The following is a 27902-nucleotide window of genomic DNA, read 5'->3' as shown; positions in this document are numbered from 1 at the left end:
AGGTGGGGCTCAACAGGGTTAGACGAGCCGCAAGGGTCTGGGGCCCTCGCCAGCCCCACTTAGGGCAGAGGTAGGGGGAGTTGGAGAGGGTGGTGGTGGTTGTGGTTTAGCCTCTAAGTCATGTCCGACTATTTCGACCCCATGGACTGTGTAGCCTGCCAGGCTCCTCTGGCCATAGGATTCTCCGGGAAAGAACCCCTGAAGCTTTTCTCTGCAGCCTCATACTCCACAATGAGCTTCATCGAGCAGCTGGGAGACCCTGACAGGCTTCTGCCTGCACCATTTTCTCTGCCAGGCATGCCACCCAGTGCTAGCTGCACTCTCAGGACAACACCCAGGTTGGGTTGGGATGCCCCATCTGGCAACCGCCTCCCAGACATGGGCCATATCCATCCTCACTGCCCAGTGATCACCCCTCTGCTTCTCCTCCCTGCCCCCGATCAGAGCCTGAACCCAGCCACACTGATGCCGCTGGACAGGCCTAGCATGAGCCCAGGCTGGGGCCATCTGCAGGCAAAGAACTTCCAGCTGTGAGCAGGAGGGCAACTGCAGGCCCGGGGCCCCTTCTCCCACCCCCAGCTTCCAGTCAGAGAAAAGAGGCGGGAAGGAGGGTTTGTAAACAGTCACGCTGTTGGCACAGCCCTGGGTGACAGAGCATCAGTAGTCTCGCTGGGCCCATAGCCTGGCCAGCCCCTGGAGCGGGACCAGAGGAAGCAGAAGGTTCCCTGGGATTTCACTGAGGGGCTGGGGTGGGGATGCAGATGAGAGAGGTGGTCCTGGCACAGGCCTGACAGCAGAGAGACCTGAAGCCTCACCAGCGACCATGATGCCTGGACTGGCTGGGCCTGGGAGGCTTCTCCCTGCAGTCACCTAGTGCCCCCTGCCTGCCCTCCCCAGGGCAGCCTGACTCCCGTCACCCACGGGTCACCCCAGACCCACCCCTCTGATGCCTTCCCTGGTCCCACTAGATGCCTTCAGGCTCTCCTGCACAACTCTGACTGCCAGGCCACCGGTCCACATCCTTCGGGTCGCATTTCTCAGGCCATGATCCAGCTGGCTGGCAGGTCTTCCACTCCCCAGCTGAGCAGGGCAGTCCTGGTCCCCTCCCTCCTTCCACCGGCGGACCTCTGTTAATGCTGCCAGTGGCCAGGTCCACCCTTGAAGGGCAGCTGTCCTCGGTGCTCAGGGCTGTGCTCCTGGCCTGCTGCTTGAGATGCTTGGAAGGAAGAATACTTCTACCCAGAACCACGGCGCCCACAGGGACCATACCGACCCCCCACCACACACTCTGCCGCTTCCGGGTAGACGCAGGGGCAGAAACACAGAGAACACGTGCGCACAGCACACGCCTCCCACGCATCCACCCGACAGCATTGCAGATGGGTCACCCCAGGCACCCGCCCCACGTTCCGCTCCACCCTCGGACCCCGGCGCATGCACTAGGCGCGCGCCCTGGGTGGAGGGGCCTCCCCGGCTCCGGCCGGACAATGCTCGCCTACAGATCGGGGTCCTCGCGGCTGCACACGACGCCGGCATCCTCCTGGTGGCCGCAGTTGTGCGAGCCCAGGCCGGCGTGCGCACACTCCAGCAGGTTGCGCTCGCTGCCCGTGCAGCGCACGTCGTCCAGCAGGATGGGCAGGCCGCGGCCCTCGCCGAATTCGGCGCGCTTGGCGGCCCGCGCAGCGTACAGGAAGCCTAGCTGGCGGCACACGACGGCCGCCGCCTTGGTGTCCCAGGCGTCATCGCACACGGTGCCCCAGCGTCCCCCCGCGAACACCTCCACGCGCCCGCGGCCCGGGCTGAGGCCCGCCGGCCGCACCAGGCGCACTGCGCCGTTTGAGGGCTCGGGATCGGCTGTGCCGGGCCGTCCCCGCCGCCGCCCGCTGCCCCGACGGCGCCCGGGCCGCGGGGTGGGCCGTGAGGGCCGCGGGGTGGGTGCTGGCGGAGCGGCCGTAGGGCGGCTGCGGCGGGGAGCCTTGGTGGGCCGTGGGATGCGCTCTGTCCTCCGGATGAACTCTGCACAGAGGAAGAGCCTGCGGTCAGAGGGACCCCAGCCGCCCCAGCCCACCCCAGTCCTCCACCCTGGAAGGCAGACCCCAGGGAAAGGTGTCCTGGTTCTTCCCTCTGCTCAGACCCTGAGAATGAGGTCCCCAACAGCGCTTCTGGGGTCACCCTGACCCCACAGATGCCAACCTGGAGCTGGGGCTAGGCGCTTCTCGGGTCATTCTGCAAAGCCCTGCTGCTGCCCTCACTGCCCAGCCCGCCCTTCCCCACCTCTGGACCGCACCGTCCTCCCCACCCGGGCTCAACCCGCATCAGCTCCGGGCCCTTCCCGGCCCGCCCCCACCCCCACCCCCTCCAGCTCCTCCTGGCTCTGGGTCCTGGAGGCGCCCCGCACAACTTCTCCCATGGGTCCTGGGACACTAAATGACTTCTCTGTCTGCCCCAGCCGGGACACGGCCTGGTCTGACTTCTCCTGTAGCCTCGGCATCCAGCACAGAGCCAGGACCTCGCATAAGAGCAGAAACTACTGCATGAGTGAGTGGGAAAGGGCCAAGGTTTGAAACCAACTGGGGCTAGAATTACCTCCCACCCCGGAACACCCAGCTCACCCCTTCCCCCAAACTCCTTCTCCTTCTTCAGGGCCAGGCACCCCCACTGCCCTGCTGCCTAGTCCCCCTCTTCCTGCCCCACCCCCACCTCCTGGTTGTGCCAGCTGGAGACCTTCTGGGCACACTCAGCCCACTAAAATATTTCCTTTGGCCCACAGGGTGGTTTTTAAAATTGTGAACTAGTTGCCAATATTTTCCAAATCAGGAGATTGTATAATAACAACCCAAGAAGGCAAGGACCATATCTGCTTGCTCAGCGTTAAAGCCCCAGATTGAAGCACATACATGTGCGGGATGGATGCAAGCATGCATATCCTGATTGTTTCAAGAACTGGAAGATCTGACAACACAGGGTCCGTTCCCACCTAGCTTGAGCCCACGGGAACAGCCCCTCCTCAGGGCATATCCTCTTCAGAGGGCCCTAGATCCCACGGGCGGTCATTGTGGCCTTGCCTGGCCCCTCCGGAGGACTGGCACCCCTTTCTTCCCCACAAAGCTTGTCAAAAACAGAACCAGCTTATGGCAGACCTGGCCCAGACGTCCCCTCCCCTAGGTGCCCTTGTGCTGAGAATAACTCTTCCCACTCTCGCTCACATATAGATCGGCCTCCGTTCTCTGCCTCTCCCTAGAACTCTGAGTGAGCCTTGCCTGGGACCCACTATTTCGCCACATGGGTTCTGACACTTGCAGCCCCTCTGAGCCGCCTTCCGTGGCCTGGGACTGACGCACACCAGGGGAAGGGAGTTTCAGGAGTTCCACGCCCTCTGAGTGTCTGCTGTGCACCGGGCACTGTGCTGGGCCCAGTGAGGGAGCCGAGGAAGGGCATCCAGACCCAGCTAGGAGCATGCACATCTAGGGGGTGGGAGGGGCAAGTGTGGGCTGCGGAAACCCCCTCTGTGTCTCCCGCTGGCAGGCACTTACTTTCTTTGGGCACGAAGTGGATGAGGCGGCTCCTGACCTTCACCCGGGAGGGCTGGATCTGACACTTGCCTGGTGGTGCCCGTCTGCCAACACACAGGACGTCCCGTCATGAGTCACCCCACCCCCCGGGAGCTCACCCTGAGTGTGTCCTTCCGGTATCACGCACCCCCTGCAGCCGTGCATGAAGGGGAAGGGCAGGTATGCGTTCAGGCCTGGGCCGGTGTGGACGGTAACAAGGGTGGCCATTCATGGAGCAGCACCCAGGTGGCTCAGTGGCAAAGAATCCGCCTGCAGTGCAGGAGACCTGGGTTCGATCCCTGGGTTGGAAAGATCCCCTGGAGAAGGGAAAGGCTACCCACTCCAGTATTCTGGCCTAGAGAATTCCATGGACCGTATAGTCCAGGGGGTCGCAAAGAGTCAGACACGGCTGAGCGACTTTCACTTTCACTTTCGCCCAGGCAGCTCAGTGGTAAAGAATCTGCCTGCCACTGCAGGAGACTCCAGAGACAGAGGTTCGATCCCTGGGTCGGGAAGATTCCCTGGAGAAGGAAATGGCAACCCACTCTAGTATTCTTGACTGGAGAAGCCCTGGACGGAGGAGCCTGGTGGGCTACGAGAGTCGGACCCAACAGCACACTCCTGCTGCACACACCTCCCAGACCCCAAGAGCCCAACTCCAGGACAGGAACACCCCTGAACAGCCTGCTGAACACCCACTCAAGCCTCTGCCTGAAGTGCACGAGGGCCCCAGCGGCCACTGCTAACTCAGGGCATGAAGCGTGCTTGGGATGAGATCAAGCGCCCCACTCCTCCTCCCCAGCCTGCCAGGTCTGACTCCTGTAGCTGCCACAGTAGCCCCATCCCTACATCTTATCCTGGCCCCCATCCCCCACAGCCTTTGAGGAGGGTCTCTCTCTGTCCCTCTGGTTCTGAGATTTCTGGTGATACAGAATCAAAGGGAAAGGTTAAGTCGATCTGAAGAATAAAGCGGGGAGAGCGGGAGAGCCTCGGGGCTGGCAGCAGAGCTGAGGGAACTGGGGGCCTTGGAGTGCCAGGTTGGAGAGCGCTGGGAGAGAAAAGAGCCTGAGAAGGGTTGCCAGGGCTCTGAATTGGGTCTCCTTGGACATCTTGGAGGGGCACAAGGAAGGAATGGAATCCCATTTTAATGAGCTTCTGGCCGTTGATCTGTGAGTCTTTGAATGGGACCGACCCTATTCTGGGACCAGCCCACGTGGGTCCAAGACTTCAATGGGTTCCAGGAGCACGAGGGGAAAGCCCAAAGGCTGAAGCAGCCACGTGACCCCGGTGGCTTTCAAACAGCCCCGGCAGAAGGGAGAAAGCGAGGGAGGATGCGGGACGTGGGCCGTTCCCCCCCACCCCCCGAGGCTGAAACACAGCCTGGTTCACATCCTTCTCCAAGCTGCAGAAAGGGTGGTTTTTCCGGCTGCTCTGAGCTCCAGATAATAGCCACACGCGTCAGACCGACCCAGCTGAGTTTTGTTCCTTAAGGAAATTACGTAAAAAAAATTTTGTTTTGCCAAAGGGTAGGAGATACACCCAGTAAAATCCCACAGTGGCTATGTTTGGGCAGAGGACCCCCACCCTACCCCCTCCACTTCCCATTTTTTCATTTTCCAAATGTTCTGGAATGCGGCCCCTGTGCCGTATGTTGTGGGTGCAAAAACTTAACGTGGATTCCAAAAGAGAAAAGTGCAAGGGATGAGAAGGGTCAGAGACGGTGCGGGAAAGGGGTGTCTAGCCTCTTGCCTGCTCCTCTGACCCATGAGACCTTGAGCAGAGATCCCTAAGCCTCAGGTCCCTCTGTTGTAAGCGGGTCATGAGCCCAGAGAGCTGCAAGGGACGCGGGGTCGATCCCTGGGTTGGGAAGATCCCCTGGAGGAGGGAATAGCTACCCTTCCCAGGTGGCGCTAGTGGTAAAGAATCCTCCTGCCAATGCAGGAGATGCAAGAGACGCAGATTTGGTCCCTGGGTCAGGAAGATAATGGCAACCCACTCCAGTGTTCTTGCCTGAAAAATCCCATGGACAGAGGAGCCTGGCGGGCTACAGTCCATGGGGTCACAAAGACTCAGACACGACTGAAAAGACTAATCTTGCATGCGTAAGCGCAGAAGGACGCTGTACAGACTAAAGGAGTTGGTGGGTCTCAGGCAGCATCTGGCATGAATTAGGTGATATTTCCTTAGAGAAGCGTTTTTCCCCTCCAAATTGGAAATAACCTAAATGTCCAAGGGATGGATAAGGCAGTCACGGCACAGTGACTCAACAGAAAATTATGCAGCCATCAAAAACGAGCCTTCTGAGGGTGATGTTGCAAACTGGAAATGTTTAAGCAAAATAAGGACAGACCGACAAAGAAAAATGCAAAGTCTGCCCGTGTTCCTCCACAACGACAGCAATCCAAACGGGGCCAAGACCTCAGAGGAGGGAAAGAAGCAAGCACTTATGTTTTTCTTGATAGTTATGTCAATAATGAAGAGCTCTGTGCTTTCAACAAAACAGTGTGGTAAACGAGGAATGTCTGAGAGACGGTCATAGACCAGAGAAAGCTAACAAGACACAGTAACTAAATACAACGTGGAGTTCTGGGTGGAATTCCAAAGCAAAGGACATGAGGGAAAAACCAGAGGAATCCTTCTTTTTAAAGTATGGAGGTACCTGACTTTTTAAAAAGCGTGGCATTTAGTGAATAGTAAAGTACCAGTATCGGTTCATTAACTGTGATAGTGTCCGTTGCTCAGTTGTGTCTGACTCCTTCGGACCCCATCGATTGTAACCCACCAGGGTGCTCTGTCCACAGAATTCTCCAGGCAAGAATACTGGAGTGGGTTGCCAGTCCCTTCTCTAGGAGATCTTCCTGACCAGGGAATGGAACCTGGTTCTCCTTCATTGCAGGAAGATTCTTTACCATCTGAGCCACAAGGGAAGTCCTTAATCCTGACAAATGTACCATGATAACAGGGAATACTGACTGGTGGCTATACGGGAAACTGTGCTATCATGGCAACTTATCTGTAAAACAAAACTGTTAAAATTTTTTAAAGAATTTTTAAAAATGTGATGGTGGGGTCCATGGTTTTCAGCCCCCGTTGGTATCTTTGGCACCTTTCTAAGGATGGAAGTATGCGTGCTAAGTTGTTTCAGTTGTGTCTGACTGTTTGCAGCCCCAGGGACTGTAGCCTGCCAGGCTCCTCTGTCCATGGAATTTTTCAGGCCAGAATACTGGAGTGGGTTGCCATGCCCTCCTTCAGGGGATCTTCCTGATCCAGGGATTGAACCTGCATCTCTGGCGTCTCCTGCGTTGGCAGGTGTGTGTGTTTTTTTTTTTTTTTTTTTTTACCAATAGCACCACCTATGAATACAGCAGGACTTCAAGGCTGGCAGAGAGGTTCTGAATCTTAGATCTGCCCTTACCAGCAGTATGAGCTTAGCTAGTCACTTCCCCTCTCTGGGCCTCAGTTTTCTCTTCTGAAAAATGGGGGTGTCAATCACACCCACCTGAGGATGCGGTAGAGAGGGGAAGTGCGGTAACGGAGGGGAGTGCTCCTGGCAGACAGAAGGGGCTCAGGCCCTCTGGGGGTGGGATGGGCGGGAGGTGGGTACTCACCTGGAAGGGTCGATCATCTTGTAGACCACCCCACGTGCCACAGTGGCACTTGGCATGCCTGTTGACATGAAGTACAGCTCCCCTGGAACAAGACGCAAAGCAAAGGGTGAGACTGTTGCCTGGAACACCATCTGGGCCAGCCCCAAGCCCCCACCTCAGGCTCTGGGGCACACCCCAACCTCAGTGAGCCAGGAGGGGAGATGCTCCAGGTCAGTGTACCTCTCCAGTCCCCAGAACGGGGAAATGAGGCTGAGAAAGGCATCCAGATGCACCCTGGGGTCTCTGCAGCACAGCCTCCGGGGGTGCTGGCCACTCTGCCTGCACCCACCCCGGCTCTGACCTCTGCTCATGCCTCCTTCCTGGTGACCCCAGGGACCCCACTCCTGGTCCCTGCCTAGTCTCATGCCCAGCACACACACCTCTGAGCACCAGCGGGGGACCATAGCCCAGCTCCCCATCGACTGCTTACTGCTGACCAGCTTCCGCATTCCCCCACAGGCTTGCCTCATAGGGCTGTTGTGAGGATAACAAGAGCGTGCGGTACCTGCTCCATCAGTGAGAACTATTACTGCCGTTGTTGTTATTGTCACGGGCACCCGGGGCCCGGGCCCTGCCTGGCCCCTGGGGACAGGGACCCCCTTCTCTCCATGGAGCAGCAGGCACCTCCCAGACCGGTAGCAGGGCCAGAAGAGCACAAGCCTGGGGAGTCTCCGGTGTGAATCCCGGCCCTGGCACTTGGCCCCACGTGAGCTCCCGCGGCTCTGGGACAGGCCCTCCAGCCTCAGTTTGTAGAAGTGGACTTACGAGCACCTGGACCATGGATGCTCTCAGGGGAATTGAGTTCTCTGCTCTCTCCTCACCCGTTTCCCAACCCCTGGCCCTTGCAGCCACAGGTACAAATGTCCAAAAAGTAGGTTTCATTATTCTCAATGTACAGATGAGAAAATAGAGGCTCAGAGAGGTCAAGTGACTTGCCCAAAGTCACACAGCCGGTGAATGGTTAAGCAGGCCCTGAACTCAGAAACATCTCCTGCCCCCAAGCCCACGCTGATATAGGACATATGGTGGCTGGGAGGCCTAGACATAAGCCACATGTGGCTCAGTGTGATGGTTCAGCCGTGCTAATACCTCCCATCCTTATAAGAGGCAGCGAAGAGCTCTCCCAAGGATCAGGGCAGGGGTGGATTCCCCAAAGAGAGGCTAGGACAGGCAGTGAGATGGGAGCTTGGAGGAAAGCATGACCCTGGTGACTGGTGCAGTCATGGAGGGTTACATGATAGTGGTGTCTGAGAATCACGACCCAGGAAACCTGAAGAATTCTTGAAGGGGAAGACGCTTGAGAGATGACCTGTGTAACTAGGGTAGAGCCAGCTATCGGGGAACTGGGGGCTGGGGAGGGCAGGACGCTTAGCAGTCAATGCCCTCTGACTTCTCCCTCCAGGAGCCCCAGCCCTACCGTGGTGGGGGTGGTGGGGTGGAATAGGCCCACGAGGTGGATGCACCCTGTGGGAGGGAGCAGGGTTCCAGCAAGCTGGTCCCTGCTGGAGAGTCCACAGGCACAGCCGTGAACTTGAGCCATCACTTCCGGTCTCTGGGCGCCTTTCTGGAGAGAGGCCTTGGGAGCGGCCTGGCTCCTCCCTGGCTGGGCAGCCCTCCTTGAACCTACACTCCAGGCCCTGGAGGAACTTGGGGTCCCCGCACATGCTGCCCCCTTGGCCTGGATGCACTTCTCCATCGACTGCCTTTGCCTGACAGAGCTCCAGCTTGAGACCCTGCTCTGGGAGGCCTCGGGGGGGCCAGGCTGTGTCCAGTGCCCCACCTCCCCATCCCAAGGCTGGGCGGGAAAAGCCAGCCTCAGTTCCCCCATCTGTAAAGTGGTAGCACTGGACTGGGCCCACTCTAAGGCCCCATCCAGCCTAATCTGTGGGAAGCCATGGCCCCCCAACCCCATGCGCAGCCAGGGATCCCTGATGGCACTGCTAAGCTCTGCCCAGGGCCACGCCGTCCCCCTGGTCTCTGCAGTTTGGACTGTCCCTGGAGGACACTGGGCCAGCAGAGGTCCTTGTTGTGCAATTAACAAGCATCAGAAGAGCAAGCCGAGAGGCAGAGGCTGCAGGGAGCTGGGGCAGTTTGCAGGCCTCAGCTCCCCGGGTCTCTATGACTTCAGGGGCCGCCTGCCTGCGCTCACCGGCAGGCTGTCCCTCAGCCTGTCTGTCTTTGAGGGGCCTCCTCCTGGCCCTCGGTGTCACTCAGAAGGGCCCCCCGGGCCTGCCTCTGGGTCTGGGCTCTGTGGGAGGTGCACCGGGAAAGGGCACCCCCCCCTTCCAAAACATGTTAACCCCCTACTGACCAAAAGAAAAGGCTTTCAAGGGCCCAGTGGGCTTGGGGAGGGCGGTGGGGGCTGGGGCTGCCCTGTGAAAACTTAGATTCTGACGAGTGTCGGTTCAACAAAGGTTTCCCAGACTCAGGCCCGGGGGCTCTGGGCACTGGGCCCTGCGGGGGCACACCTCTCGAAAGGCCCTCGGGAGGGTGTTGCCTAGTAACCTGGCCAAGCATCCACTGAGCCCCACTGGGGGCCCCTCGGCTTTTGTCCAGGGACAATCCGGGGCCAAGGACAAAGGCGGGATCCAGCCCCCAGGGTCCTTCTTCCTCTCCCCTCCCCCTCTGCTCCTGGCATTGAAAACACAAGCGCCTGAACAGGGGACCCACTAACAGGCAAGAAAGCAGTGCCTACCACTCTCCAAGGACAATGCGGCTTCACTCATAGGCCCCAGTGCATTTCCCATCAGGAATCCAGGGTGCTGGGGGTCCCCAGGGAGGCACTCTCCCGCCACTTGCCTGCCTTTCCACCATCACACCCGTTCCTGGCCCCATAACCTCCTGTGGGGTCCCGTGATCCCTCCCAGTAACTCTGCCCGTGGTGGGAGTGGGGGACCACCGCTCCCATTTTCCAGATGAGGAAATGGAAGCTCAGACAGGTGAGAACTGACACCCAGGCAAGGCTCAAGACCTCTGAACATGTCACCCTCCAGCCTGAAGGTGACTCAGGCCTGAGACGCCATCCCGGGAATCCCAGGCCAGAAGCACCCAGGCGTGAGGGGTCAGTGCCAGGCAGGGGCAGCCCGGATGGAAGGGCCTCAGGAGCGCTCACCAGCCTCATCCTCGGCGAAGGAGATGATGTGTGGGTAGTAGTTGTTGATGAGGCCTGGGAACGCGCAGGTCTGGCCTCGGCCCATGCAGATCTCGCTGTACCGCCACTGACCTGTCTCTGGGTTCTCCCGAAGGGACATCAGACGCCTGCAAAGGAGGATGGGCTGAGGGGTCCTGCCTGGCAGGGTCCCTGGGGGAAGCCCACCCACCAACCCACCCATCCACTCATCTGTTAGCCATGCAACCAGGACTGCACATAATATACAGGGTCCAGTGCCAAATGAGCGTGCAAGGACCCTTGTTCAAAACAAGTTTCAAGACAGTGAGGGCAGATCGTTAAACTGAGCATGGGCCCTTCTGAGCACATCTGTGCAAGCGCCCTGTGTGCAGTCTTTACTGAGCACCGGCTGTTGGATCAGCCGAAAAGTTTGTTTGGGTGTTTCTGTTAGATGTACGGAAAAGCCCGAGCAAACTGTTTGGCTAACCCAGTACACGGCAGGAGAAGCATGTGTCCGACTCTGTGACCCCACGGACTGTAGGCCGCCAGGCTCCTCTGTCCATGGGATTCTCCAGGCAAGAATACTGGAGTGGGTTGTCATGCCCTCCTCCATGGGATCTTCCCAACCCAGAGATCCAACCCAGCTGTCCCACATTGCAGGCAGATTCTTTACCACCTGAGCCATCAGGGAAGCCCAGGAGAAGCACATGGGTGAACAAGACCAACTTGGTTTCAGCCTCCTCCGTTCAGTTCCAATCACTGACCAGCAGGAGGCAGTCAGGAGCCAACTTCCAGTTCAGAAGCCTCCAAGGCTGCGTAGACTTGGGAGCTGCCTCCACTTGGGAGCATTAAATGGAGAATCTGGGTTTTTTTTGTTTTTTGTTATTGATGTGGACCATTTTAAAAGCAGTCATTGGATTTGTTGTGATATTGCTTCTGTTGTTTATGTTTTGGTGTTTCGGGGCCGCAAGGCACATGGGATCTCAGCTCCCCACCAGGGATGAATCCATGGCCCCGGAGTGGAAGGCAAAGTCTTCACCACTGGACTACCAGGGAATTCCCAAAGTGGAGAATTTGGCATCTCCAGAATATGCTGATTTTGTCCCTACTTCCTTCTACGCTTGTTAGTCGCCTATGGATACTTTCAGGCCCTGCTTGGTTGCCCCTCCTCCTAGAAGCCCTCCTGACTGCTCCTGTGCTGGGCTTCCCCAGAAAGCATGTGAGACTCACACCTGACTTGGGTGTAAGGTGTTCTTCAACTTTGTTGCTCTAGCCTTGGCATGAAGCTTGACCCAGCAGAGGAGCTTGGCAAGTGCCAGCAAAATTCACTGAATTTCTATGTTCAGGTGACTTGGACATTTCTGGGGTGGGGGTGGGGGGCGTAGCAGAAGAGTAAAAGGAGAATCGGGGTAAAAAGAGAGGTTTCATCTAGACCCATTTTCCAGATGGGATAACTGAGTCCAGAGGGAGATTCTCCAAGCTGGGAGAAGGACCTAGCAACCAGAGGCCCAGGTCAAGGTTCTCTGTCAGCTCCAGCTATAGACAAATGGCCACAAACCCACCCCAGTTCAGAAGCCTGCAAGAGGTAAGAATTCTGCCAGCCTCAGGCTTCCTTACCTCCTCTCTGAACAGAGACCCTGTTCAATTGCCCTTATGTGGAGAGGCTAGGGTGCGAATAATTAAGAACTGGTGATCTGGTGGTTAGGATTCCACACTTCCACTACAGGAGACCTGGTTTTGATCCCTGGTTGGGGAAATAAGATTCTTCAAGCTGCATGGGAGTGAGAGGGAAGTGTCTCGCTCAGTCGTGTCCAACTCTTTGCAACCTCATGGACTGTAGCCCACCAGGCTCCTCTGTCCATGGGATTCTCCAGGCAAGAATACTGGAGTGGGTTGCCATTTCCTTCTCCAGAGGATCTTCCCAACCCAGGGATGGAACCTGGGTCTCCTGCGTTGCAGGCAGACGCTTTATCCTCTGCGCCACCAGGAAAGACCTCAAGCTGCATGGTGCAACCAAAAAAAAAAAAAAAAAATTCATTTCACAGGGGGCTGGGAAGGTCCTGAGGTCACTAACAGATCCTTCCATTTTATTAATAAAACAAAACAACAACAAATCAACCAGAAATTGGGCATTCTAGATTCTAAGTGCTGTATGTGTATGAAAGTGAAAAGTGAAAGTGAAGTCACTCAGTCATGTCCGACTCTGTGACCCCATGGACTGTAGCCCACCAGGCTCCTCCATCCATGGGATTTTCCAGGCAAGAATACTGGAGTGGGTTGCCATTTCCTTCTCCAGAGGATCTTCCTGACCCAGGGATTGAACCCAGGTCTTCCACATTGTAGGTGGACGCTTTACTGTCTGAGCTACCAGGGAACTTCCCCATATATGTGTGAACAGGACTCAAATAAGCTTAGTAAGCAGGTACTATTATCATTTTGCAAATGAGGACATTAAAGCTCAGAGAAGTGAAGCAGCTGGCTCAAGGTCACACAGCTAATAAGCGCACCAGGTGGGACACAGGTCATCTCAGCTACATTTTAAAACATCATGCCAGGTGTGTGGCTTCCCTGGGCCTCTTTGGGCCTCAGTTTTCCCCTCTGTACAATGGGAGAAACAGGTGGTCATGAGGTAAGCTCCCCCGGGGAAAGAGTCTGACCCACGTCAGACTTGGCAGGTATGGTCTTGAACCCTCTCTGAAACCTGTTTGGGATGTGATTTACCACACCCCTCTTTTCCCCCAACACAGCAACCCCTCTCTGGGGGCTCAGTGGGTGGAGGCAGGAAGGCTCCATGGGGCCCAGTGGGCTGACCTCAGCTGGATCCCCAGGTCCCCTCTCTCCAGCACGGTGACCTCTCTGGCCAGGTGGCACAGGTCCTGGCTTCTAGGAGACGGATGACCTAGAGCGGTCAAAGGTGGTATTCGTGTTCCCCGACCTTTCACCTCTGCGGTCCCTGACCCTCAGAACTGCTGTCGGGTCACTTACCCGCTCATGAAGTCTCCAAAAATGTAGAGGCCGTTCAGGTTGGGGTACTCGCAGCCCCGGTACACGTAGCCCCCAGTCACCGACTTGCCCAGTTTGTGCGGGTAGGCGAAAATCGGCAGCACGTCATCTGCAGAGTGAGGAGAGGCTGGGTGAGCCTGCAGGGGCGCCCCCCCCCCCCGGAGGCTCCGCGGGTGGTCCTGAGTCCTGCCCGGCCAAAGGGTGGGAGGTCCCTAGGAGGGCCCCAGAGAGTCAACGAGAAAGGGTGATGCTTAAAGTTTGTATGGTACGGAGAGGGCAAGGATTTGCCGGGCAGGAAGATTTGGGGAGGGCGGCGGGGGAGCCGTTCCGGAGGGAAGAGCAAGCGACGGAAGTCCCTGGTGGGTGCGCGGCTGGCTACAGCGCGCATCCCGATGGGGGGGCGGATGTTGTACCAGGATTGGGGGTCCCCAGTGGCGCGGGCGGTAGGTGAGGTTAGGGGGCCACCGAGGGAGGCGTGGGCGCACAGCCGTGGAGTGAGGGGTGGTAGATCTGGGGAGAGGGGTCCCCGGGGGCGCGGAGCGGGGTGGGGTGGGGCGGTCACCGAGGGAGGCGTTGGCGCACAGCTTGCGGTCATAGCACTCGTAGCCCTCGCGGGCGCGCCAGCCATAGTTGCGGCCGCGCTCCACCAGATCCACCTCCTCGAACTTGTTCTGGCCCACGTCGCCGCAGAAGAGGCGCCCGCGGCCCGCGCCCGTCGCCGGGTCGCCGCGGTCGAAGGAGCAGCGCCACATGTTGCGTACCCCGAAGGCGTAGACCTCCGGCCGCGCGGCGGGGTCGCCCACGAATGGGTTGTCGGGCGGGATGCGGTAGAGCGGGCCGCGCTCGTTGCCGTCCACGTCGATGCGCAGCACCTTGCCCAGGAGCGCCGATCTGCGGGAGAAAGCACTGACTGGGGCGGGGCTGGGGCTGGGGGTAGCGGGGCCCGGAGCCCAAGGCCGCCCTGTGCAAGGCAAGTTGGCTCTGGGGCCAGAGACCCCAAGTTCAAGTCCTCAGCAGCCATGCACCGGCTGGGTAACCCCAATCATTCAATTTGACGTTATCAGACACCTTACCATGTGCCAGGCTCCATGCTAAGCATTTGACTTACCTACCATCTGTTGCTTTGTTTCATCTTCACAGCAAATGTTTTAGGTTATGTTGTCCTTTAGTCACTAAGTCATGCCCAGCTCTTCCAACTCTCTGGACTGTAGCCCACCAGGCTCCTCTGTCCATGGGATTTCCCAGGCAAGAATACTGGAGTGGGTTGCCATTTCCTTCTCCAGGGGATCTTCCCAACCCAGGGATCGAACCCAGTCTCCTGCACTGGTAGGCGGGTTCTTTACCCACTGAGCCACCAGGGAAGCCCCAGTCTTGTAGGTAAGTGGGTGCTGTTGTGCCATTTATTTCACAGACGGGGCAGCTGAGCTCAGAGAGGCCATGGAGCACCCCTGCCTGCTTGCCTCACCCCTCATAGACTGTAGGGCTGAGATCCAGCCTAGGTAGCCTGGCTGCAGAAACCCAAGCTCTTCACCGCACTTTCTGACCTCCCCAGGCCTTGGGGTTCTCTGCTGTAATGTTAGATGGTCCCTCTCTTTCTTTGCAGGACTGTGCTACAGGGTGAAAATGATACTAGAAAAATAATGCCTATTTACAGCTTACTTTCAGCACCTAGCACAACAACAGGCATGCAGTAGGTGCTCATTAAGTGTTTGGTGAGTGAATGAATGAATAACTGTAATCAAAGTCAAGTGCACCATTTAAGAGTACAAGGGAGGGCAGGGAGACGGGAGAGAACGTGGCAGATGTTAGCAGGAAGTGGGAGGTGGGGTTCTTGCCTTCTCTCTCACACACGCGCCCAAGGTCATCGCAGCAGGTCAGAGGGCCAAACACGCCTCCCAAGCAGTTCAGCTCACCCCACACTCCACACACACCATCCTGAACTCAGGCTCTGAGAGGGGAACAACTTGCCAGTCTCCCAGGCAGCTCTGGACTGGGAAGTGAGGTCCCTTCAGGGTGCCTGGCAACATCGGCTTCTGAAGCCTGGGAGCAAGACCTCAGCAGGTTGCCTCCAGAGCCACGCGGAACAGGGCGCAGCTGCAGCCTGGACCTCCACGCAGCCACTGGGGTGAGCAGCTTCTGGGGCTCATTCATTGCAGGACAAAAGTCACACACGATGGAATCTGTGACGTGCTTAAAGATGTCCAGAGGGGAACACACCCTCTTCATCTGTGGCTTTTTCTTACAGTATTTATTTATTTCTTTGGCCGTGTCGGGTCTTAGGTGAGGTGTGTGAGATCTTTAGTTTGGGCATGGGAACTCCTGGTTTTGGCATGTGGGATCTAATTCCTTGACCAGGGATTGAGCTGCACTGGGGGCAGAGTCTTAACCGCTGGACCACCAGGGAAGCCCCTTCATCTGTGAGTTTTTGATGCACTTACTACAAGGTTTTCCCCTAGCATTTGGGTACACTCCCTTTGGGCTGCTTCTTAAGGCAGGACTGGCTGCTCTGCCCATTTGATGCAACCGTGTACCCCACATCCTCACAGAGCATCAGCACCCAAGCATTTCTGTCATCACTAAAGACACCACACAAGTGTCCTCTTTCACGATAAAACGCTCCCCCCCGCCCCAGTAGCTGCCCCGCAGTTAATCCCCTATTGTGGACTTCTAGGTTCTGCTCCAGTGGGTTCCTCTCACACTCTCCAGCCTACTCTGCACCAAGCTTCGGATTACTCCCCAGAGCCCACACACCACGCTCCAGGCTTTGATATGTAAGTGGGCAAAACTCATAGCAGCAAAATAATGTTTTAAGTCTTGTCCAATTATCCACAAATCCTTAATTTCTATTTTCTCAACTTCATCTCTAAATACATCCCAAACAGGAGAAAACTGCAGTGATTCTTACGCTGTCACATATGAAAGCACAAGTCACAAACTGGGAACACTTTAATTACTGTAATCAGCATCATATGCGCTATTTTTACTCTTTGGGCTGAGGAAGGTTTTGTGATTTGGGCTGAGAGAATGGAGGAGGCTGCCCTGAGACTCCTGGGTATCCTCGTCTATACTCTTGAGACTGTGTCTGTGTGTGCGTCTGTGTAAAGGAAGGGAATGGTGGCAGGCCATCTTCTCAAGCCCAGAATTGAGGAACTGAGAGCAAGACTCTGCTTCAATTTCGGGGTCATCTCGGGTGACCCTTGGGGTAGAAAACCCACGTGCTCATCCATACAGCCCTGCTCCAGCCAGCTCACACTCCCTATTTGGTCTGGGAAGCACCCTTTTCCTTCCTCTGGCTCCAGCAGGGCTGGGCGGACTTCAGAGAAAAATCTCATCTTCCCAGAGGCTGTGTGATGCTACCTTTCAGGTACGCATCATCTTTATTCCTCATAACAAGCCTCCCCACGGAGATGATCCCTATTCCTTTCTAACTGATAAGAGGAAGGCACTGGGTTCCCCAGCTGGCTAGCTGCAGGCTGAGCTGGGACCCAAAGCCATTTCTATTGCCCTAGTTTCAAGGCTGAGGAAGTCATTCGCCCTCCAGGAGAGTACATAAACCAATCCACCCACCCACCAAATCAGAACATACTTGTTTTGGGCGTTTCCAAACTTCCCAAAGGGGTCTCCAGCCATCCCGCCATCTCCGGTAAAGATGTAGAGGTACCCATCATCCCCAAAGAGCAGCTGGCCTCCATTATGGTTCGAGGCTGGTTCTTCGATTTCCAGGATTATCCTAAAAGCAGATAAGCCACCCCCGACAAAAGCAAACAAACAAACAAATCTCAGCCAGAAACACAAAACAAGATCACAGCAATAAAGCCTCCTCTCTCTTAGATGCCATTTCGTAGTTGGAAAGACTTTCCATATCCTTTATAGGAGGTGATTTTTATAAGGATCTGGCAGGCTAGGAAGGGATAATTCACATCACGGTGCCAGTGAGATCCAAGAGGCTCAGAGAGGTTGAGCAACTTGCCCAAGGTCACACAGCCCATAGACGGCAGAGCTGGGTCAGGAACTCGGGACTTCTGGTTCTGGTCAAGTGCTTTTTCCACTGCTTCCCTGTTATGATCAAGTGAAACCGTTGACCCAGTCAGTGGCACGACTGGTTTCTCCATCATCATAGCTACCCACACACCAGCCACTTAAGCTGAGCACTTGTGACACAGTCTCTCATTTGTTATGGTTGTGACTTCTAGGGAGGCGGGCTGCAGGGTGTGGACTGTGCTCAGCTCCACACTCACTTCTCAGTGACCTCCTTTACTGCCAGGGCGGGAATTATCCACCTCACTGCCAGTCAGCTAGCCTCCAGTTAGGGCTTGCCAGGAGAGGGTGGCAGGCAAGGGGAAGGGAGGAGCCCCATGGCCCTGGTCTCTGGCACTGCCTCCGGAAGCAATGGTTGCAGGGAAGGCGACAGCGGCTGGTGAATGTGGACCCCTGGCTTTCTGCCCGGACATCTGGGTACCAGGAGCGGCAAAACCCAGCAGCACCAAGACCTCTTTGCCTTCTGTTCCCCTCGCTTCTAAAAAGAACTCGTCTCTAGGGACCTTGACCCTCTCCTTTTCCTTCTCCAGCCCTCCCAATATTAGCCAGCTCCCTGTATTAAATTCCCTTTGACCAAAATGCTTAGGCTAGTTTAGGTTTTCCGGGATTGGCGGCTGACTGGCCAATCCTTTAGTAATGCAGATAAGAAACCTGAGACACAGAAATGTCAGGTACCTTGAACCCAGGACTTTCGACCGTCAGAACCAAGACCAGAGGCCTTTCTATTGTGAGATCAACATACATGACATGGGGAGCCACACACAATCCCTAAACCAGGTCCCCCACGGAAAGGACAGCCCAGACTGTTGGACATCCAGCCCTGAGAAAAGAGACTGACCGCTGACTCAGGCAAGGATGACCATTCATTGCTGGCTCCGCCCTGAGCCAGCCATGCCTACTCTTCCCCTGCAAGAGTCAGGTTCTAGGCTGGTACTGTGAGGTCCCCAGAGAGATCCTTGCTGAACCCCAATTCTGAAATATGTTCGTCTGTATATCTTGTGTTCCACCTTCAGTCTTCATCAGGAATCCATTTTTTGAAGTCATCATTGAAGACACATTCATCCTATCTCTGTCTCCCCTCTGTGAGAGTCACATGACAAACTTGGCCTCTCTTGGAGAATCAGTTATGTGGCCTCATATAAGATAATCAGAATTATGCTTTCTCTTTTTGCCCTGGCTTCCAGGAAGCTCACAGGCAAAATCTATTAATACATGAGATTCTCACATTAGTCAGTTTGATTCCTTCTTTTTGTACTTTCAATGTCTAGAGTTTATAATTTTATCAAATGCACGATGTCCTGTTATTTGCTTATTTGTCCTCAGATGAGCCCCGGTCCTCCTCTTACCTGCTCTCTACTTCAGAAGGCCAGCTCCTGCAAACTACATTTCTCATGCTCCTCAGCTAACTGGCCTCCAGCTAGGTTTAGCCAAGGGAAGCATTGGCAGGAGACTGGAGTTGTGGGGAGAAAGTGAAAGTGTTAGTCGCTCAGTCACGTGTGACTCCTTGCGACTCCATGGACTGTAGCTGGCCAGGTTCCTGTTCGTGGGATTCTCCAGGCAAGAATAGTGGAGTAGGGTGCCATTCCCTTCTCCACGGATCTTCCCAACCCAGGGATGGGAACCCTGGTCTCCTGAATTGCAGGCAGATACTTTACCAGCTCCTACAAACTACATTTCCCATGCTCCTCAGCTAACTGACCTCCAGCTAGGTTCAGCCAAGGAAAGCACTGTCAGGAGATGAGATGGGGGTGGGGGGAGATTCAGGGGTATTTCTCCCTCTCTCTCTGCTTCAGGCAGTGTCTTGGCAGTAGCTGCACCTCTTCCCTGGCTCCAGCTGCCCCCACCCAGACCCACCATGGTTCCAGCTTCTACCCAGCGGCCCCAGCTCAGGGGCCCCAGGAACCCTGCCTCTCACAGTCCAAGAGGTGAAGTCATCTCCCTTCAGTTGCTGAACTCAGGGTTGCCTCCCTTCTCCCCCTATCTCCCCCCCCCCATTTCTCATTCATCATTTCCAACACCTGAGGAACTAATTCCCAGTATCAAATTCTGCCTATTTGGATTACCTGGCACAGGACTTATTTTCCTACTGGAGACAGATTATGTATGCCCTTCACACCAGGCCAGGTCAAAAATTGTTCCTCGCTCAGTCGTGTCTAACTCTGTGACCCGGTGGACTGCAGCCCCACCAGGCTCCTTTTGTCCATGGAATTCTTCCAGACAAAAATACTTCTCCAGGGGATCTTCCCCGACCCAGGCATCAAACTAGGGTCTCCTGCATGGCAGGATGGCAGATTTTTTATGCTCTGAGCCGCCAGGGAAACCCTGTCACACCTGTTTTCAAAACAGCTGGAGCATAACTAATACCCAAAAAGCAGGCTGGGTATTGGGAGGAGAAGAAGCCTGGAGGCAAAGAACGGATAAACATGCAGTTGGGAGGGTGGGAAGGAGCAATTTGCCTGGGGGTGGAGTGTGGAGGTGACAAGTAGGAGGTGGGAGCCAGCCAGGTGAGAATGGTCCCTTGCGGCCAGAGCTGGGCAGGTGGGAGCAGTGGATTGGGCCTGGGAGGGAAGCAGACAGATCAGAGTTCCAGCTCCGACACTTCCTAGCTGGGTGACCTAGCAGTCCCTTCACCTCTCTGAGCCGCCACTTCCTCATCTGTAAAATGGGGCTGTATGAAAACCAAATGAAACGAACCATCTAGAGTACCTGATCCGGGAGCTGGACTCAAGTCCCCGTGACGTCTGTTTGGCAACTGCCTCTCCCCTGAACTCCTAGGGGACTCAGCCCCCTTACTGGGTGTGACAGTCAAAATATTTCACACCTCTCGGGGCGCAGCGCAGATCCGACGGACCATTGGTGGTGCGCAGCCTTGCCAGATCTCAGCCCCGCCCCCTCCCGGCCTGGGCTCCCGGGGGAACCACCTCTCAGAGTCGTGGTCCACAGCGTTGACGTCATCCTCCGAGACCCTGAACTCGCTGATGCGGATCCACTCGTCAAAGCCGACGCCCGCCGAGTAGTAGACGTAGAGCTTGCCGTTGTGCCGGAAGCTGGGGTGGAAGGCCAGGCCCAGGAAACCCCGCTCGTCGCCCTCCCAGGGCGAGGTGAGCACCGCGCGGCTGATGTTCAGGAAGGGCTTCTCCAGCCGCGAGCGGTCGGGCAGGTAGACCCACACCAGCCCCAGCTGCTCGGCCACGAAGAAGCGGTGGGTGCCGTCCCGGGCGTGGACCATGGCCACCGGGTTGCGCAGCCCGTTGGCCACCTCCTCCAGGCACAGCTGCAGGCAGCCCTCGGCGTCAGCCACCACGCGGCCCAGGTTGGAGTTGAGGTTCTCGTTGACCAGCAGGCGCGGGAAGCAGTAGTCGGTGTCGTCCAGGGACAGAGAGCGGCAGAGCTTGGCGCGGTTGCCCTCCAGCGCCCAGAGCTCGCGGTCCGGAGACAGGTGCCGGAAGAGGCCCCGGCACGTCTGCCACATGTCCAGGCAGTAGTCCTCGCAGAGCCCGGGCACCGTCCGCAGGGGCGTGGACGGGTCCTCTGCGTCGTAAAGGTGGGCGGCGTAGGGTGAGCATTCCTGCAGAGACAGGCACGCGCAGGGATGCTCTGGGGTGGGTTTACCAGCTGTGTGACCGCGGGCGGTTCACCCCATCTCCTAGAGCCTCAGTCTGCTGATCTGTAAAATGGGAAGACGCCATCTGTCCGTTCCACCCACTGTCTCAACTACAGCTCCAGGGGGCCTGCATCTCCTCACCTTCCTCCTTTCTCTTGCCTTGATGCTTCTGTTAGAATAACCACACTATGACTACTCCTGCTACTAACAACATCAGGAGTTATTCTTAAGCACCTACTGTCTGCCAGAAAGGATCTGAGGCATTTTAATACATTTTTTTCTTTTATTTATTTATTTTTAAAAAATATGTATGTGTTTGGCTGCCCCAGGTCTTAGTTTCAGCGGTCGAGATCTTCAGCTGTAGTAGGTGACAGAGCTTCCCTGGTGGCTCAGATGGTAGAGAATCTGCCTGCAGGAGACCAGGGTTTGATCTCTGGGTCAGGAAGATCCCCTGGAGAAGGAAATGGCTACCCACTCCAGTACTATTGCCTGGAGAATTCCATGGACAGAAGAGCCTGGCGGGTTATAGACCATGAGGTCCCAAAGAGTTGGACACAACTGAGTGATTAATACATGTGAACTTTTGCAGCATGTGGGATCCACTTCCCTGACCAGGGATCAAACCCGTGGCCTTCTGCATTGGGCGTGCAGAGACTTAGCTACTGGACCACCAGGGAAGTTCCACTTTCTGTCTTAATATGCTGCCTCCACCTTATACCTCCATGATTCACTCCACTTTTTTCTAGATCCCTACTCAAGGGGCACCTCCAGGAAGGTCTTCACTGACCACCCATCCATCACCCCCATTTCCTCCTGACCTCTGTTTTGGCTTAAAACAGAAAACAAAAAAAAGCAAACACTGTAACATTCCCTGATAATGCAATAAAAATCAATGGGTTTACTTGTTTATTGTCTGCCTTCCGCGGAACCTAAATTCCACGAGGGCAAGAATTTTGCCTGCGTTGGTCCCTGTCGTATCCCAGAGCCTGAGATGGTGTCTGGCATACAGGAGGCCCACGGTGAATACCTAGGCACCATGCTGGACACTGACTCACCCTGGTCAGCCATCGTTTAATCCCCACAAGAGCCCACAACGGGGGGAGGGGGCTCCCTCCTGCACATGGGGAGACCAAGGTGTGGGCCCCCCAGTGTCACTCAGCACCATTCGGTGAGCATGGAGGATGTGGGTTTGGTCTCAGGTGGACCCCATCCCCCAGCACCGGGGAAGTGATGCACGTACACATATGAGTACCTTGATTACACTCCTGCCCCCACTTCCTCTGTCCCCCTGGCCACCAGGACCTGCCTCCTCCTTCCCTCTGACCTTGGGTTTGGCCCCTCCAGGCAGGGCCCTGAGCCTGTCCCCTGCGGCCAGACCGGATTCTCCGTGAGATGAATCAGACCCGCTCCTCCCCTGCTCCCCTTCCCCTCCAGGACCTCTTCAGATCCTCCTGACCTCACTGGCCCCTTTCCCGGGTCTGCTGGTCTGTGACTCCACGGGGCAAAACCCAACAGCTATGGCTCCCTCCTCTACCTCCCCCCAGGGGCTTCCCCACTGATGAGACACTTGGGATCCCACTCAGCGCCTGCTTGGGCAGGATCTGGAAGGCAGGGGAGTTAAGGCCTGATGTGGCAAACCTTAGGCCCCTGGGAGAGGAAGCTGATGGATAGATTGTCACTCCTGCTGGCAGGGTTCGCTCACCGTAAGAAGGGAAAAAAACCCATGAACTCTGGCCCAGGTTCTGCTTTCTGAGAACCCACGTGGTGACCAGGCCTCTCCCAGATCCGGAACCCACCATCTGAGAGCTGAAAGCCCCCCCAACCCCCTGCCCCCCAGAGCAAAGGTCTCAGCATCCCAGGCTCGCTAAGGACGTCCCTCAGCTAGAACCTCTGACCGAGCCCACAGCCCCCATCCCTCGCCCTCACCGTGAGCTCACCAGGCCAGGGCCTGCGAGTCTGAGTCAGCCCCGGGCCCCTGGGGGCCTCCAGGGATGCTCGTCCCCCAGTAGGGGAGGCACAGACAGGCCCACGCGGCCGGCTCCCAGGAAGGGCCCAGCTGGGCTCCCACCAGAGGTCCCCAGGGGCTGTGGGTGGCAGGCTGCCCTCTTGGCTGGGTCCTCAGGCTCCTGGCCAGAGGCCACACCCTCCTTTAACACGGCTGTGGCTTTTGGTCACACCGTTGGCCAGTCCTCCTGGCCTGTCTCCTGCTACCGTGGGGCTGCGGGCCACTTAGTGACGTGCTTGTGGTCTGGTGAGCACCGTCCTGGGCCCAGACAGGGAGGCTGTGTTCCATGTGTTCCAGACGGCCCGGCTCTGGCCTCTGTGCCGTGCCCCTTCTCTCACGCTTCCCCCGGAGGCCCCGTGAGTCCCGCCAGCAGCCGTGGATGGATCAGGGAGGGTCTGTGCGCACACACAGCTCATTTCTGCTTTGCGAGGTAGGGTCATGGTGATTCCTACTAGATATGAGAAGCTGAGGCTCCAAGAAGGCCGCATGCCAAGAAGTGGCCAAGCCACGGCTCAGACCCGGGTCTCATGACACCTAGACCAGGGCTCTTTTCAGATTACTCACTGGAATTTCATTCAACAAGTGCTTACTGCATTCAGACTCCAAGCCAGGCACTGTCCTCAGCTCCAGAGACAGTGGGCAGCAAAACAGACCTCTGCAAGCCAATCTGAGTGCCCTTCACGCATCAGAACCCAACCCACGGGACTTCCCTGGTGGTCCAGCGGCTAAGACTCCACACTCCCAATGCAGGGGGCCCAGGTTCCATCCCTGGTCAGGAAACTACATCCCACATGCGACAGCTGAGTTCTCATGCCACAACTAAAACTCCTGTGTGCCACAGTTAAGACCTGGCACAGCCGAATAAATAAATAGCAAAAAAATAAATAAATAAAGAGCAACTAGCCTCACAGTGGTCAGTGGGGGGAGGCAGCAGAAAACCCATGGAAAACCAGCCCAGTGTCCCATTGCTCAGCTGTCTGTGCCTTTCAGCACAGAGACAACCAGCCTGCCCACGTTACTGCCCAGGATTGCCTCTGTGTGGTTGCTGACACTCATGGCCCTCAGCCCAGAGTCCCGAAGGCTTCTTATGTCCATCATCTACTCTTTAGGAAGACTGAGTCTTTTTTTTTTTTCGGTTGTGCCACGTGGCTAGTTCCTTGACCAGGAATCAAACTCTCAGCAGTGAAATCACAGAGCCCTAACCACTGGACCACCAGGGAGTTCCCCAGGAAGACTGAGTCTTTGTACACAATATTCACTTGTAGGACATTCCCTCCTTGCCCACTTCGGCATCTGGCAAACTCCTATGCACGCCGCAAAGCCCGACTCAATAGCCTTCTCTTACACCTCTGTTCCCTGACTCCCTTGTGGAGGCTCCTACAGTTCTCTGCCCACGTCTCAGACACAATGTTCACCTAGATGTAATTCTGTAGCTTGCGGCGTGAGCTCTGTCTCTGCTGTCACCTCCCCATGGTTCAGGTGGTCTGCGTGACTAGGACTTGGTTATCTCTGTGTGTCTGTCCACCCGCTAGGCTGTGGGATCCTTCAGGGCAGGGATTCCAGGGCCCAGCACATGGTGAGGCTTCAAGAAGGCTGGCAACATGGCCAAATGATTAAGAGAGGGGTTCTGGAGTCAGAGCACACAGGAGACCGATCTACCATTCCCCGAGTGACCCTGGGCAAGTCCCTTAACCTGTCTGTGCCTATGTCCCCGTCTACAAAAGGGAAGAAATTCCCACGAGAAATAAACTGAAGCATAGAGCTATTGGGAAAAATACACAGAAGCGATACATGTGTTTTCTGAGTAAGTGCTCAAACAATACTGACTATCAAGAGGCAACTCAGTGTTCCCTCCTCCAGGAAGGCTTCCCTGACCTTTTCAGGGTGAGCTCTGCCTCCATGGTGACCCTTGGGGAGCCTTTGGCCCATTCTGATAAGTGTCTCTGTGTCTCCTGAATTGAACAAGGAGACTTTTGAGAACTGGGTTTGTGACTGGCCAACCGCCCCTAGGCCCAGCACCCAGCACAGGGCTAACTCCTGACAGGCTCCGAAGCACTGTCTGCCCAGCGGCTGAGCCTGCAGAGCGTGTTGTGCACAGACTTCTATCAGAAACCAGGCTTTGATGGCCTGGGGCACTTAGAGGCCATCACAGTCACATGGAAGTTTGTGGCATAGACTGGCTCTCATCAACCTGGGACCTGAGTTACCACATATCACAAGCTCTCTCTTCTCCTTCCTACGACATCAGATGGACCAGGGCAAAGCCTCAGGAAAGAGTCTGAAGGGGCCAGGAGGGACTACTGCCCTCAGGCTAGGTAGCCATCATGGGCATCTGGAGGAGTCTTGGGTGTCAGATGGGCGCATGTTCTGGGGGGACTGTGGGCGCAGCCATGGTTTTATGGTCTCTTTCGCCATCGGGAGTCCAGGCAGATGCGAGTGCCTGAATTCCATCACTGACTGAAACTTGTAAACAAGGCACCTCGGCCCCCTCCCCTGGTGGAAATCAGGAGGTGCTGAGTCCAGACACGGCCTTGGCTTGCTGGGAACACTGTCCCTGGTCCAGCGCTCTCCCTCCCTCCCACGAGGCCCTCCAGGGAAACCATGATCCAGCCTCCGCTGCACTCTCCAAGCTCGCTCCAGACATGAGGTCACTCCCAAGATGCTTGGGGTGAGATGCTAGCAGCCATTCTACCACAGCTTGCTCAAGGCCAGGCCATGCTGGGATGGTTCCCAAGGACAGAGGGGAGCCTCCTGCCAGGGGGAGGGTAGTGAGACTGGCCCTTCCCTTCTTCCTCCACAGACCTGCCTACCTTCAGTGCCCTGCTGAGCCTGGCACATAGTAAATGCTCAATTAAAACAAAAAGGCAGAAAAACACGGAATGGACGCATGAACTGTTCTATGTGACTGACATGGTAAGACTACAGAATCTGGTCCTCCGGGGCCCCCAGATTGGTGAGGGAGGTGGACACTTGACTGCATCATTCTTGCTCCCCTGAGATGCACAGCGTGGGGGTTCCGGGGGGTCCACCAAAAGAGAGAGGCCTCGCAGCCCCTCTTATTTCTTGCTCAGACGATGGCTCAGTCACATGGGCAATGAGTGTGGCCCGAGTGTCACCGTGGCCACTTCCGGGTCGTATAATCACCAGGCCAGTTCCTGCCTCTCCAGGCCTTCCCTGAATCAGCCTCTGGGCCCCACTCAGTCCCTGCTTGGGGCTGGGCAGCCACTGGGGACCAAGGAGGCACTAGAGAAATCCAGGCAGAATGGCTCACTGAGCTCTGAGTGTGTGTCATTCAGTCTTCATGGCAAGCGGGGGTGGGGGGAGGAGGGTGGGGAAACTTTAGACCTCCCCCAATGTAAACATGATGCAACTGAAGTGGAGGGATGACCTGTCCGGGGCTGCAAGGCCAGGAAGTGGCAGAGCCAGGATCAGACCCTAGTACGTCTGAATCCAAGCCAGCCTCGGTTGGCCCCACCCCTCCCACCAGCACCTGCCTCTGATGGCAGAGGGCTAGGACTCTGCTGTGCAGACAGGATCCCTCCACCCATGGGTCCTCCCACTCTCCCGGGGCTGGGCCTGGGCCAGCCTTTAGACTTCTCAGCCTTGACCCAATACCCGCCAGGGGTTGGGGTCATCAGGCACTCTGCAGTCAGGACAATGAACAACCGAGGCCCAATCTGGTGTGAAGAGAAGCCGGGGTACAGCTCTCAGAGGAGGGACAGGGGCCAAGAGGCTTCACCACAGGGACGTCTTGGGTGGTCTCCGAGGATGAGAGAGCCCACGCTGGGTGGGAGCGCCATCCCAGGGAGAGGGCACAGCACGAACCTAGGGGGTCTGGAACCGCCTGGCACATCTCACTACCAGCGTCACCCAGGGTAGGAGCCCCAGTGGGTGTCAGGGTCCCGCAGTCCGGAGGGGCCCTCAGAGCACTCCTTCAGGTTGGAGGGAAAACCCCTCATTGGGAGCAGGTTTCCCCAAACCCCTCGACAAACCCAAGCCCAGCGCGATGATCATGCCCTCTGCAGGGGTCAGTGGGCGCCCACCTCCTTCCAAGGGCAACTAAAGGCAGCTTGGAGCAGGACAAAAGCTTCCCATCCTGGAGCTTGGACAAGGGTAGGGCTCTCCGGGGCTGGAGCTCTGGGGGCATCTCTAGGCGGTGCCAGGGCAGAAGAGCCCCCCAGACTCGGAGGGAGCAATGATTTCATCAGGAGGAGAAACCGAGACCCAGAGAAAACCTAAGTCACAAAGTTAGTGATGGCAAAGCCCACAGCCATCCGAGGATGCCCGACTCCCCGCCCCCTGCCAAATGACCCCCGCCCGGGGGCCTCTGGTTCCGAAGCCCGATGCCCAGTCTCGATCCTTCTCGCCCAGTAGAGTTGGCCACCGCCGCCACCCTCGCATCTGGGACCGAGGCCCCGCGCGCGCGCCCTCCCGCCGCGCGCCCCGCACGGCCCGCGTGCCCGCTCACCTGGCACAGCAGGTCGAGCGCGTAGCCGGCGCACTCGGCCCACATCGCGGCGTCCACGCGCGCCGCCACGGCCCCGAAGCGCCGGGCCAGCGCCGCGTCCTGCTCGGGAGTGCAGCAGCCGAAGGCCGAGTACTGGGAGCAGAAGCGCAGCGGCTGCGGCGGCCGGAAGGGCGGCCTGAAGTCCAGGCACTGCGGGTGCGCCGCGGCCCCGAGCGCCCGAAGCGCCAGCAGCGCCATCAGCGCCCCGGCCCCGGCCCCGGCCCCGGCCCGCCGGCCCGCCATGCCGCCGCCCCGCTCCGCCCCGGCCCGGCCGGCGGAGGAAGAGGCGGAGGGAGGCACCCCCGGCCCAGTGCGGCCCGCGAGTAGCCGCCGGCCTCGCCCTGAGCGCCCGCCTCCCGCCCCGCCGGCAGCCTCCAGGGACGCCCGCCCCGCAGAGCCTCGGGCTGGGAGACCTGGAGACCTCCCGTCCTAGGAGGT

The 27902-nt window shown here is 57.1% G+C and overlaps 1 protein-coding gene across 1 annotated transcript; it reads right to left on the bottom strand.

Annotated features, from left to right (window-relative positions):
* Positions 1-630: 630 nt before the first annotated feature.
* On the bottom strand, positions 631-27707 carry HHIPL1 (HHIP like 1). The gene is made up of 9 exons (XM_068991133.1): positions 27426-27707; positions 20270-20916; positions 16897-17040; positions 13873-14201; positions 13293-13419; positions 10311-10456; positions 7160-7241; positions 3534-3616; positions 631-2016 (listed from the first exon to the last, which is right to left on the bottom strand). Exons 1-9 carry the CDS (start codon positions 27705-27707, stop codon positions 1496-1498), a joined length of 2361 nt encoding a protein of 786 aa, XP_068847234.1. The 3' UTR covers positions 631-1495.
* Between the last annotated feature and the right edge of the window lie 195 nt (positions 27708-27902).

Source organism: Capricornis sumatraensis, chromosome 19, assembly GCF_032405125.1.
Source record: "Capricornis sumatraensis isolate serow.1 chromosome 19, serow.2, whole genome shotgun sequence".
Classification (NCBI taxonomy): domain Eukaryota; kingdom Metazoa; phylum Chordata; class Mammalia; order Artiodactyla; family Bovidae; genus Capricornis; species Capricornis sumatraensis.
Note: the sequence above shows the minus strand (reverse complement) of the source record. Positions and strands in the feature narration are given on the sequence as shown.

Bases quoted from the DNA above. Each gene is read 5' to 3' on its own strand.
- HHIPL1 (XM_068991133.1), bottom strand. From the start codon at position 27,707: ATGGCGGGCCGGCGGGCCGGGGCCGGGGCCGGGGCCGGGGCGCTGATG. The intron at 20,917-27,425 runs GTGAGCGGGCAC...CTGTCTCTGCAG, and splicing joins CGCTCGACCTGCTGTGCCAG to GAATGCTCACCCTACGCCGC. The intron at 7,242-10,310 runs GTGAGCGCTCCT...GTCTTGTTCCAG, and splicing joins CTTCGCCGAGGATGAGGCTG to GGGAGCTGTACTTCATGTCA.